Source organism: Triturus cristatus, chromosome 6 (assembly GCF_964204655.1).
Source record: "Triturus cristatus chromosome 6, aTriCri1.1, whole genome shotgun sequence".
In the NCBI taxonomy this organism is placed as follows: domain Eukaryota; kingdom Metazoa; phylum Chordata; class Amphibia; order Caudata; family Salamandridae; genus Triturus; species Triturus cristatus.
Window position 1 is genome coordinate 558,576,235 of NC_140589.1, and position 14,025 is coordinate 558,590,259.

The 14,025-nt window shown below is 45.7% G+C and overlaps 1 protein-coding gene across 1 annotated transcript in view; it reads right to left on the bottom strand.

Moving 5' to 3' along the window:
- Positions 1 to 237: 237 nt before the first annotated feature.
- Positions 238 to 14,025, bottom strand: part of LOC146817393 (uncharacterized) — a 1,110,110-nt gene continuing 1,096,322 nt past the window's right edge. The window contains exon 10 of the mRNA XM_085609207.1: positions 238 to 896. Coding sequence (XP_085465333.1) covers positions 238 to 896 — 659 coding nt within the window. The remainder of the gene's footprint in view (positions 897 to 14,025) is intronic.

Consider the following 14,025-nt stretch of genomic DNA (forward strand, 5'->3'; position numbering starts at 1 on the left):
CAACTACGACCTGGAAATAAACTACTCCCAAACATGATCCGGTGTAATTTATGTGGCATATATTTTACAATTCAACTACTTGAAATTACAGTAATTAGGCATGATAAAAGACCTAATATATTTCAACAATTCTTTTTAATAATTGAAAATGAAATGATTAAAATATGTACAATCGGCAATAAAATGTCAAATCTGTGTTTTGATTACAGTAATGCTTCTATTTGATTTTAAGAAGAATCAGTCCCTATCTGCACTTGTAGTATGTTGCAGATTGTGCCTATTAGAGTTCACAAACCTTCTTTCACAGGATGAGTGTTGATTCTTTATAATTGGACCATTGCTGCTTTTACTGTTATTGACGTGATATTTAGCATTATGGTCATAAGTAGCACAAAGAGGCTTCAAACTGTTGCCTCTGGAAGAACTGGGGGTATTGTTAGGGACTCCAAATAGCTGTTTCATTAAAGTAGGACTTCTTATTGTTTTGCTCTTATAGTCTCTTGTGTTGGCAAAATTATCTTCCGAAAATAAAGATTCTTTAAAAGAATCACGTGTCTGTTCTGGTGCTCTTCTAAAGGAAGGCGAATAACAACCAAATTTCAAATCAGGACAGCAGTAAGATTCATTCCTGTGTTTTTGGTCTTTCCTGTGTCCAGCAGAGCATCCATCTTTGTGCTTAGCACAGCTACCAGAATAAACTCTTTTACAGATTTTAGGATCAATCATAAGAATCTTTTCTATTAGAAAGTTTTTAATCCACATTTTATCTTTAATGTCCTCAAAGTTTAGATCCTCAAATTCTGTTTTGGAGCAGGCCAGGTCTAGCTTTGCTCTGTTATTGTCATCTTCTGCAATATCTTTTTCCTGATTTATTCTTAGAACATTTTGCTTCCATTCTGAAAGAAAAAAATATATAATAATTGAAGATGTTGTTTTGGAGATTACAAAGAAAGGTACAAGGGAGAGGAAGCAAACAAGAGCACATTAATAATGATGATAAAGGCCTTGAAATATGCTATTTGACTTTTTAGACATTATTAGATGCTGAGTGATCAAATTATATGGGGATCCTAATGTGTGCCTTTTTAAATAAATTATGTATGAAATTAAACTTACCCTGTTACAACGTATTTCTGAATTGGGTTTTTCACAATGGATAGCAAGAACAGATCTGCAGAAACCCTAAGAACTTACTGATGATAACTCCATTTTGCTATGCTTTACTGGAAGACTGTACTCCTAGGAGAGGGCAGCCTATATGCTGCCTTTATTGATTTAAGGGCAGCGTTTGATCTTGTCCCACGGGCATCCTTATGGGCCGTCCTTGACAAAATGGGCATGCCACCTTTGTTACTTTCATTAATTATTAGACTCCACACGGACAATTTTGCCCAGGTTAGGTGGGGTTGTGTAGGACAAGTGACCACTCAGTTCCCCATTCAGAAGGGGGTCAGACAAGGCTGCGTTCTTGCGCCTACGCTATTTTCGATGTACATCAATGATGTGGCTAAATTGTTAATTGAAGCAAGCGTAGATGCCCCTATGTTGGCAGGTGCCAAAATTCCTATTTTAATGTTTGCTGACGATTGTCTGATCATAGCTAAAACCCCGAGCGGCCTCCAGAATTCTTTAAATATTTTTGAGGACTTTTGTTCAGCTCGCGGGCTAGAAATTAATGTTTTAAAATCTAAATTTATGTCTTTTAACCAGTCTAAATCTTTCAAGGGAAAAATATTTATGAACAAACTACCACTTGATCAAGTCCAAGATTTTATTTACCTAGGTATTTGTATCCAACATGAGTTGGGTTGGAAGAAGCAGGTAGATATGGCTACCCTTAAACACTGTCAAATCTCTGGTGCGCTGAGCAAAGAACATTCAAAATCTCTAACAAAACCGATCGACCCGGCACTTCGTGTCTATGATGGAAAAGTGGTTGGTGCTGCGCTCTATGGAGTTGAGTTGTGGGGGTTCGAGAACTTACATAAAATGTCTACCTCTGAAAATAGATTTTTACGTAATCTTACTAGACTACCACAGAGTACTCCCTTGTGCCCCTTGTTTTACGACCTAGGAGTAAGACCAATAGCATTAATTGCCTCGTTTCGTCCAGTTCTATACTGGCGACGATTATGGGTTACCCCGGAACTTGGGCTCTTTGCCCGTGGCCTTATGGATATAGTTAAAATCGATAATTTCCACAAAATCAAATGGCTCCATAGGATACATGAGATGCTCAAAGAGTTGGGTCTAAAAGATTTGGGATGACCCAGTAAATTCCAGGTTCCCGTCGAAACAAATATTGAAAGCCCTATATTGGGAAATGATGGCTATCCGAGTTTATAGAACCACAGCCCCACTTTCACTGTCAGGAGTATTTCTCGCTTTTAAGGACTCAATTTCACAGGCATCTTTCTGGGATGATATTACCAATCCTCTGGATAGGAAGCTATATTTCCAATTTAGAGTTGGTAGTCTCCCAGTTAGAGAATTTACATCTAGATGGTCTTCGAGTTGCACACTTATTTGCCCAGGTTGTACGGCACCTTCCGAATCAATTAACCACCTCTTGTTTCAATGCCCTTCATATGTAATCCCGAGACGGGCCTGGATTAAACCTTTGTGTCGACAGCTGGGCATTAGGAATGTTAAGGTAGTACTTAGAATCTTACGTTCTTCTGAAATACCTTGTATTTATATATCTGTTGCTAAATTTCTTGGGAGGGCCTGGGTAATTAGGAGTAAATTGTTGGACGGGTAGATTGTTTAACCACTTGAAATATGAATTATGCAATGCTATTTATTTTTTTAACTGTTTTAATATGTTGTCTTCCTTGTAATTGTATCTAATCTTTGTATGCTTTTATGACAATCGTCGAATAAAGCTAATTTGACTTGACTGATGATAACTGAATTTCTTCCTCTCCAGTTAGAGCAGTACTCACCTATAACCTTTTTCTTTAAAGAATCTGGGGCCATATTACAAAAAGTGCCCCGGGGGCGCAATGGTCATGTGAATGAATGAATGAGGAGTTTCTTGTATCGCGCGTACTTAGCCCAGTGGGCGTCAAGGCGCCTAGATTAAATACAGCAACATAAGACCCTACTTAGTCCTATTTAATCATGAGTAGGCCTTCTTAAAGAAATACGTTTTTAGAGCCTTTTTGAAAGAGTCGATGGAAGGGAGAGTTTTTATCTCCATGGGGAGGGAGTTCCACAATTGCGGAGCGACGACGGAAAAGGCTCTGGCTCCCCATCTGACAAATTTGATGCGGGGGACAGCTAGTTGACAGAGTCCCGCAGAGCGCAGGTTTCTTGAGGGGACATAGCGCGAGAGAAGAGAGCCAATGGCACTGGCAGGACCATCCATCAATGCTCTGTGGGTGAGACAGAGGATTTTGAAGGCGATTCTGTGCTGTACCGGAAGCCAATGAAGCTCTTTCCTGGCTAAGGTGGCAGAGGAGGCTTTGGGGAGATTCAAAACAAAGCGTGCTGCAGAGTTCTGAAGAGTCTGCAAACGGTGGATCAGCCCTTTGTTGACTTCCATATAGAGGGAGTTGCAGTAATCCAGTCTCGAACCCACCAGGGCGACTGCAACCTGTTTACGCGCCTGGGGGGAAAGGTACCCACGGATTTTGTTGAGTACCCGGATCACACCACAGCAGGTAGCAACGGTCCTGTTGACTTGCAGGGACATAGAGAGTGAGGTGTCAAATATCACTCCCAGATTTCTGGCAGATAGGGAGGGGGTGGGGCAGATGCCAAGAGAAGAGGGCCACCACTCGCTCGACCACAGATTCTGGTTCTTCCCAAATATCAACACCTCGGTTTTTTCACCATTCAGCTTCAGGGAATTTATAGTCATCCAGTCTGCCACATACTGCATGCAAACCCTGAAGCTGGCGGCAGATGTGCTAACCGAGGTGTGAGCAAGAGAGACCATAATCTGCGTATCGTCTGCATAGGATACCACCTCCATCCCCTGAGATTTAATAAGTCTTGCAAGGGGGGCCACATAGATGTTAAAAAGGGTCGGACTTAAGGCCGACCCTTGTGGCACCCCACATTGCAGAGACTTGGCAGGGGAGAGGTGGTTCCCAAGCATCACTCTCTGTTCCCTTTCGGTCAGGAAGGAATTTAGGAGACTCAAGGCCGATCCAGTGACACCCGTCTCCCTTAGCCGAGATGACAAGATGGCGGGGGAGAGGGTGTCGAAAGCGGCCGTGAGGTCCAACAGAACTAGGACCGTGGTTTGGCCAGAGTCCACCTTGCGTCGGATGTTATCGACCACATAGGTAAGGGCGGACTCTGTGCTGTGGTGTTTTCTGAAACCGTGCTGAGTGTTATCCAGGTATTCAGAAGATTCGAGAAAGGCAGATAAATGGAAATTCAAATGCGACTCAAGCAACTTCGCGGGTGCAGGAAGAAGCGAAATGGGCCGAAAATTTTTCAGCATGGCCGGGTCCAAAGTCGGCTTCTTAAGTAGCGGTTTGACTATTGCCTTCTTCCAAATAGAAGGGAAAGAGCCTTGAGCGATGGCCTTATTTAAGACGTTAAGCAGAAGAGGAGAGAGGTGGATTCTACACTCTTTCAGTTTCTTAAGGGGTATCGGATCAAGGGGGGAGGCCGATTTAATTTTGTCAAGAAGTGAATTCAGAGATTCAAGGGATAGGGAGGGAAAGGTTGTGAGTAGGCGAGGAGGGTCCTTGCCTAGTGCATCAAGATTGGATATGAGAGGGGGAGTGTTATGGTCAAGAGCAAGACGGTGGGATTCGAGAGAGACATGAATGTCATGTATTTTGTTGTGAAAGAAGTCTGAAATATCGTTACAGAGTTGTTGGGAGCTGACTACTGGATCGGGAAGTTGCAGGGAACATAAAGAGTCAGCGATTTTGAAGAGATCTCTTGAAGAAGAGAGAGAGCTGGTCAGATTTGAAAAATATTCCTGTTTCTTGATTATCACTTGGTATTTGTAGGCACGTAGTGCGGATTTATGAGCCTCTCTATCTTTTAAGTCCCAGGATTTCCTCCACTTCCTTTCACTACTCCTGCAGCCCTGTCTCATAAGTCTGAGCTGGTCAGAGAACCAGGGTGCAGTAGGTTTGAGGCGTGCTACATAGCACAGGGATGAGGGGGCGAGATTTTCAACTGCTTTGGAGATGGAGTCAGTCAGAGACTGGGCTGCCTCTGAAGCATCCGTGACAGCTAGAAGTTCGGAAGTGGAGATCAGAGGGGCAATAGTGTCATCTGAGATATTCCTTAAGTTTCTCCTGAGAATAAAGGGAGTGGTATTGTGATTGGAGGAACAGGTGCCGGGGATGTCAAGATCAAATGGTACAGCAAAATGATCGGACCAGGCCACCTGTAGAGGAGCGCCAGTGGAAAGCCTGTCGTCGTTGGAGAATAGACCATCAAGAATATGTCCTGCCTTATGTGTAGGACTATTTACGTGCTGGATGAAGTCACACGCTTTGAGGGTTTCAACGAGAGAGATAGTGTCTTTAGAGTTGGTCTCATCTAAGTGAAAATTAAAATCACCCAAGATGGTAAAGGCTGTTTTTCCGATATACGGTTCAAGAATAGTCATAAGTTCAGAAGGAAAGCTGGCCCTGGTGCCAGGAGGTCTGTAAATAAGGATCCCAGAGAAAGAAATTGAGGGAGATGGGGTGATGCAAAAATAGAGTGCTTCCACACGAGATAGGGGTAGAGGTATAGGTTTGATCACACAGAGAGAGGGAGTTTTAACAAGAATGGCGATGCCACCCCCTCTGCATAGTTGTCTGTCCTGCCTGTAAAGGGCATAGCCGTCAGGTATAGCCATAAGTAAATCATGTCCGGAGGAGTCAGAGGCCCAGGTCTCCGTAATGAATACCCAGTCTGGTTGTCGACTGTCGACGAAGTCGTGAAATGCAACATTATGCTTGATCAGAGAGCGAGCATTTATTAGAAAGCCAGATTTCCGCAGTTGGACAGGCTGTATGCACGGGAGGGGTGCAGAGGGGGCGACATCCTTCGAGAATTTGAGGGAGGCCGAGCAAGCCCAGCACCTGTGGGAATGCAAGATCCCCTCAGGGGAGAAACGGTGGGAGCAAGGCAGGGACACGGGACGGAGGGCCAGGAGGTCGGAATGGGAATAACGTCCGGAAGAGCCACAACTCGCAAGAGTGAGAGATGGGTCCAGCCCGACCTGCAGCCCGTCCTCAGCGCGGACGGGCGCAGACGGGCTGGACTCTGGCGTGACTCCGGCGGGCATCCGGCGCGTCCGCAAACGCGTCCGCTACGCGGAGAGACCTGTCCGTATTTTAAGGGCAGCTAGAGCGCGTGAGTGCGTCCCCCACACCCAAGATGGCCGCTGTGATCCCTCGCCTCCCCGGGACCGACTCTCAGCGTCAATACTCAGCTGAGAGCGGCCCAGGTGGTAGAGGGAGATCAGGAAAGGTAGGCAAGTTGCCAGCGAGCAGGAACGCTTAAAAATACAGCGTGGTTAAAATACAAAACGAATACTCGAGGAGCGAGTCTAAAAGAGCGCTAATCACACAGCAAGTAATCTGTTGGAAAAGCAATTCAGGGATAGCGTTGAGAGACCTCCGGCTTCCGCCTCAGAGGGTGAGAAGTGAAATTGTCAGGAGACGCTGACCTAAGCCCTCTTTTAAGGGCAGCTATGTGTGCCCACTTCGTGTGCCCCCAGGGCTCCTTGGTATTACAGAAGGGGTTGCACACGCTTGCGAGGCCCCTGGGGCATATGTAGCACCAGCTCTAGCTCAAGAGGGCATTCCCTCATTTGCCCTGGTGTACGGCCCCGTGCAAATGAGGGAATCGCTTTGCCTCTACGTATGTATGCAGGCGCAAAGGCAAATAAGCTGTCAGAAGGCACACTGAAAGTGCACCAGAAGAATGTGGCGCACTATCAGTGCACCCCATGATGGCTGCCTGCTGGATGGGGGGGAAGTGGGCCCGATGGACCCCTCAGACATCTCCCTGCAGGTGGGTTCAACCACTCACTACACCCGCCTTCAAGGGGAACTCTCTCCCCTCTTAAAAAGTGCATGCAGGTTGCCACATGCACAGTGAAACAGGGGGTGGCTTTGAAGTAGCTGCTCCATCTTTCGCTTGAATGGCCTGCACCCAGGGCAGCAAGAGTTTGCGGCTGCCCTAGGGGCACAATTTTGCTGTGTGCGCACGCCGCACCTATTTAAAGGTGCACCGTGGTGCAAATAGGGAAACAGTGGCACATATGTAAGATGGCCCTTGGATGGAATTAGCCTTGCAGACTTTGTGACTTTCTAAACTGACTTTCCTATCAGACATGGTTCTCTTTGGTTGCAGTGGCTCAAAGTGAAATGTGCTCTACTATATTTTGCCACTAACCTTTTTATTATGTTCATGTAAGATCAACACTCAATATGCGAAATCTATTTTGGGGCACCACAATCTGATACAATTAGACTGTAAATTAGATACAAGAATTGGTAAATCTACTCTTGCAAAGAAGAGAACTATATTGCATGAAGCAAAAGAGGATATGTTAGAGTATGAACAGGAATTTGGAGACCCATGAATACATAGGGACTGGTTATTAGTTTGGCGATTCGACCACCAGAGAACCGCGTCCGTCCACTCCACGCCGCCACTGCACCAGCGCATATCCGACTGCCGTATTATGAGTTGGGCAGCATGAAACATACACTGCCAGCATGGGGGTCCTGTCAGTGGTCCTGCGGCAGTCTCACGGTGGTCTGAATTATTGACAGTGAGCTTACAGATGCCGCCAGGATAGCAATCCGATCGTCAAGCATATTACTAGTACAAAGTGGCACTGGTAGTCTCACAGCGGTGCACAGCCAACAACAAGTCCTTAAAGGCAATCAATTGCCGAGGTACGAGAATAAAAAAAAAAACACAACACTGTCCATTGGATGGATTTAAATACCACACACTCAAAGTGCTGTGACAAGTGGACACACCTGCAAATCACGCTATAATATACACCCCAACCCTGACGAGCATCTTTTGACATTCTTATCAGAACAGGCACATATACACCAAGTACAACACCTTTGACAACGCATATATTTTTGGGTGAAATGTTCATATTTCATTCTTCACCACCCGTTTATCTTTTATTTTTTTAACCTATCTCATCATCCTCTGTTTTTATTAGGTCTCGCCTACGCAGCGCGCATGCGCTGCATAGGAGGACCTTTAGCCGTCGCTCTGCTCTTTTTGGAAGCACACACTCATGCTTGTGGCTGCATCTACCTTGCAGGAGCGAGCAGCGGCGCGCATGCTAATTGTCCGCTTCTCGCTCCCACAAGGCGGATGCCTCCACAAGCACGAGGGTGCTTGAAAACAGCTGCTGCCTGTTCCCTTCTCAACTGCTTATCTTTCATGCGCCCGCTTGTTTACATTCAGTGGCGTGCGTCATCACTCATGGACCCGCTTCATTGCACTTCTGCTGATTCAGCAGTGATTGTGCTTTATCTGGACCCCAGGGAGAGCTTCTTTGTGTTCGTGCGGCAGAAGGGCATGGGCTGACGAGGGAGGGGGAGAGCCAAGAGAAAAGGCACCTTTGTTTATGGGCGATTCAAAGCCAACATGAAATATTTTATTTGCAGCTGACACCGACAGTGCTCACTTTAGTGCCAGTCGCTCCCGCCAATTCCTCAGGCTGCGGCGTGGGCTTCTGATGCATTTTCAGACAGTGATGTACCGTTTCCAGACTGCTATGATGACATATCACTGAGATGTATGTATAATGTCTGATCTAACTGACTTTATCCATGCTCACCCCTAACATAAAATAATATGAAAAATAACTTTTCACTGAGTTGCATACATTTTTCTCAAGACGGTTTTACATCAAGGTTTGGTTTGGACTGGAAAAAAACTGGAACAAACAAAACAAGTCACTGATAAAAACTTTAGTTTAGATTTGACTTTTTCCTCCAACATAACAGCTCCTGATTGAGTCGTCATTAGTCAGCTATGTTTATGTTCACTTACTCGCGTTACACCGAAGAAAACAGCTACAAAATGGTGAGCATTGGGATGTGACGTATTCAATCTAATTCACTTATGAAAGATTTACAGTCAGTGCTCAATTTTAGCCGGTGGTGCCCACCGTGACTAAGTGACTACCATATTAGAAGAACAAAAAGCTGCTGCTGGAGTGGTGGTAATATATTGTCGTGATAGCCACACATGGTCAGTGCACCAGCTGGCCACAGCACTCTTAGTTCAACCAAACCTAAAAAAGTAATGACCTACAGCAACCGAAGGGTTAACTCACTGGGCTCAATATTCAATGTAATCAGTGTACCTTGTTGCAGCCATGGACTCAACCCATCTCCAAAGAGAGATTACACACTGCACTGGACTCTCACTGCAACGATGTCATCTCTCCAGGGGACCAATTTAAGAATTTGGAATCTGCAGATTTCCAGGAAAGAAACCAAGCGGTCTCTTGGTTTCAGAGGAAGCTTGGCACGGCACGAAGCACACTCTCGTTTCTGGAGGCAGACACACAATCTGTCCCAGTTCCTTGCACAGGAAGGCTGTGACGCTATCTGGCAACGGAAGCCGCTTTACAAACAATGCATTGATCGTGGGGCTGTAATCTGTCAGGGTTTGAGAGCTTTCCGGCTGTGTGCGTTGAAATGAGGACCCTGCAACAATAAAATGCGGGTTCAACTTGAACCTTTCATTGAAATGCTTAATAGGTGACGTATTGGGCAGTCACAATAGCAAGGTGGTTATTCCACAAAAATAAACTATGGGCATTTCTAACACTCGAAAATTCTCTCTCTGTCAACACAAATCACTGCTCCCTCCATGAATTCAAACTGTGCGCATCATGGCTAAACCGCCCAAAGGCTAGCTACTGCAACCACTGGACTCTTAAGTTTCACTTGGTAACCCTTTGTCTTCCACGCTTCAATAGCCACATTCTTGAAACTGGTTTAGGTTTCATCAAAGACAGCACATGTGCTGTCTGTTGCTAGACATACTGGTATCTTACAGCGGGCTTAAAGCTTGTCTGTTGCTTTCTATTGGCTGGCTTCAGTTTCACTCATTTGCTTCCTTCATATTTGTTATCACTTCTGGCTTTCCTTCCTCTTCTTGTCCTTTGGTTGTCCCTTCCCTGGAGCATGGATGCACTACTAAGTTCTTCCCCTGCAGCTTTTCAGTGACCTACTTTTTTCAAGCATTCTATGAGAGTGCATGTGTTTTCCAGCTATCTCCCTCCTGTACTCCCCCGTCCCCCCAAACTCTCCCCCCTCTGCTGGGCTCTCTGTTCTTGCCTCTGGTCTGTGTACTTGACCCTCAGTCCCCTTGTGTTGCCTTCTCCCTGTGTCCTTTTATCATGCTAGCTCCACATTTCTGTCTTTTGTCCGTTTGATCACCCCAATGGCACCCCCCAAGTTGCTTTTATCAAAGGTAGGGACTAGGGGTGTTGTTGTTTAGAGAGGTCCAGTGTACATACCCCATACGACTAGTAACAACGAAAGGTACAAAGTTCCGAGGAACTTTGTACCTTTCGTTGTTACCCCCCAAGTTGCCTCTTCCACCAACACCCCATGTTGCTTTTGCCGCTCACTCGTGCCACCATATTGCATCTGCCCCACATCCCAGTGTTGCCTTCCCCGCTAAAAATCTTCCCCCACACTCCTGCCCCCACTGCTGTTTCTACCCTCTCATCCGCATATTGCATCTGCTACCCACCTGCTTTAAAAACTTGCCTCCACCCACACATGTTGCTATGGCCCCCACGGTGCCCTCTTGCTGCTTCCATCCTCCTTTTGTTCCCCTACTTGCTTAAAACAAGCATTGGCATAGCCAATAAGTCTGGCCTTTGGGAGCTTATAAGTGTTTAGCCATGCAACAGTTGATGTTGTTGCACCAAGGATATTGTGCTGGATAACTAAACACTTATAAGGTCCCAAAGGCGAGACCTATTGGCTATGCCAAAGCTTGTATTTCAGTTGAAGTCATTACCCATTTTTTTTTCTCACCATGGCACTTAAGAAACTTGCGTTCACTGAAGGCGAGTTAAGAGTCATGGTGGATGAAATCCTTAGAGTAGAGCCACAACGGTTTGGAGCCCAAGTCCAGCATACTCCTTACAGTACGAGAGTGGAAATGTGGGTGAGAATAGTGAACAGAGCACACAGAATGACATAGGAAGAGGTGGAACAACCTCAGGAAGAAGGTGCATGGCAAGTGCAGCAGCCACCACCAGGTGGACTGGCGGTGGTCCTCCCAGCGTGCCATTACAACTCATTCACTGGGAGGAAAAGGTCTTGAGCATCCTAAACACAGAGCTTGGAAAGAATTTAGGGAGGAATGGACTCAGGTAAGCTGTACTATAAGTAATGCTACAACATTACACTGTCCTGATTGCCATCAACTCTGCCTTTGCCATCGTCTTTCACATCTACTCCCTGAACATGCCACATAGAAAGTGTATGAGATGTCTGTTTGTGGCAATGACAATTGGTGAATATGACACCACATGCTGATAAATCATGAAATGCCACATGTTCCAATGCTGTTTGTAAGTGCTGCATCTTCTAAATTAAAAAACAGGAACCATGAAATATCGGAACATGCAAATGTGTGCTTGGCCGAAAATCTGTGCTGTCAACAGCTACGGTACACTTCACGTAAGTCAAGTCCCAGTTGACTATAACTACCATGAGGCCTTGTCACTTCAACTCCATACAGCATGCTACACTCCTTAACCCCCCAACTCACCTGGTAGACCTCATGCTACTGAACTAGCACTAATCAAGAAGCTTACCTTTTCTCAACTGCTGCTAAAGTGATATTAAATTGGCTATAGCTACCATGAGGCCTTGTCTCTTCAACTCCATACAGCATGCTACACTCCTTAACCCCCTTTTCACCTGGCAGCCATCTTGCGACCAAAATAATACTACTCATGAAATCTGTAATGCACAGAAAGTTGGATACAGAAATACACGTAGTACAACTTCGGTTGAATGGTGTTCTGCATGCAAACTATGACTGATGTTAGTCTGAGTTATGCAAACAAAGACACACAAGTCTCTACTAATGCCAGGTGACCCAATGCTCACAGTCCCATAATAGGAATAAATAGCCAAAACATGAAACCAAGCTCATTGTTGCTCAGATTTCAACATCTATGGCCTTTGAAATGGATAGATATACACCAGAATGATACTGTGTGGGTGTAGGTTAGTGATGATGACACAGTGCCTAAACTCTAAGGGGCATATTATCAAGACAGGCGATAAAATTATTGCCGCTTTAGCGGCAGAAAACTGTCGCTGAAACGGTGATAATGGGCTTGATAATATGCTCTATGGAATTCCAATTGAAGCCCATGTTAGATGTGAAGGACTTCTAACCTGAGCTTCAATTGGAATCCCATAGAGCATATTATCAAGCCCATTATCGCCGTTTTAGCGGCAGTTTTCTGCCGCTAAAGCGGCGATAATTTTATCGCTTGTCTTGATAATATGCCCCTTTATTCCAGATAGCCACACATCCCATGAGATGTTGAAATCAGATACATTGCCAGATTTAAAGTCCACATGAAATTGCTGAATGAAGACACCACTAAAGTTTTCCACTTCTCAACCCCACAATGAACTTGGCAAAAACAACCTAGATGTACACACCTCTAATCTCCTATTGACTGCCAATATTTTCATCAAAAGGTGAACCCAGCACTGCTGCAGAACAGACACAGGCAAGCCACCAGAGCCCCTCTCAATACCCTGAGGAAAAAGAAGAAGCCCTCCATGAAGAACGTCCTCCTGAAGCATTGGACGTCGATGAATGGCCTGGCAAATCAGTTCAGCCTGGGCAGATTTTCAACATTTGGGTTAATGGGACCACACCTCCCACCACAGTGGAAACTTCCCAGACAACATCTGTCCCCACAACCTGTGCACCTAGCACAGGTAGTCCTGCAACACAGTCCTGGCTCCTCAGACGGCCTCCACCTCCCCGGTAAGTCAGGAGCCAAGTCCCAGTGGGAGTGTGCAGTCTGGGCCTAGGTCATGAAGCAGTGGGGCTAGATGTCGTGAGAGGGGCAATGTGGAATACCAGAGTGAGTCCATCGGTGAGACAGCTGCCCAGGCTGCCATTACACAATTCCTGGGAATTTATCCGAGCTCTCAAGATGTGATGGGCTAGGTTGTAAACGAAGTTATGGAAATGAAGAAGCTGCAAGAGTCAACACATGAGGAGATTGCTGCAATCCAGGTTGAGGTGGCTGGTGTTAACACCGAGGTAGTGGACCTACACACTGAGGTGGCAGTTGTCCGCACTGAGGTGGCTGAGGTCCGCACTAAGGTGGCTGGCCTCTGTGGCAAGGTAGACTCCCTGGTAGGGGTGCTGTGGCACATAAACAGCACTCTCTGGATGGCTTTTCCAATTTCAACTACACCTCCCTGTGTGCCAAGCACTTCAGCACCATCAACCTCTGCAGCAGCCACAGGAAGGGAGGCCCTGACAGAGGAGTTTTTGCCCACAAGTACCCTTGCCTCAGCAGCTCTGGATCCCCTTTTATCCAGAAAGAGGGGACGTTCTTGTAAGACTTCAGGAGGGAAGGGAGCAAGACTAGAACCACTGGCAGAGAGACACCTCGCCACTAATGTTGTTCCTGTGTGTGTGACATATTCACTTTGTTGATTATACCACCCCACTTTTCCCGGTCTGATGTGAGGAGCAACTTGGACTTTGAGCTCCAGAAACTATGGACTCTACTCCAATGCTTTCATCCACCATGACTGTATCCTTCACTTTTTACTCTCCTTTTAGCCACCTATCACGTTTATGTTACTCACTTTTGTTTTTTACTGTTAATTAGTTGTACAATACACCAAACATGACATTGTCTCTTGTATTCATTCACGCATTGTACTATGTGACAGAACAACCATATTCCGTTTTTCACGTTTAACATATGTGACTATTGGAAACATGGATATGTTGTCAGAAAGAAAGTGGTATAACCTTCGTACACTAGCAGAT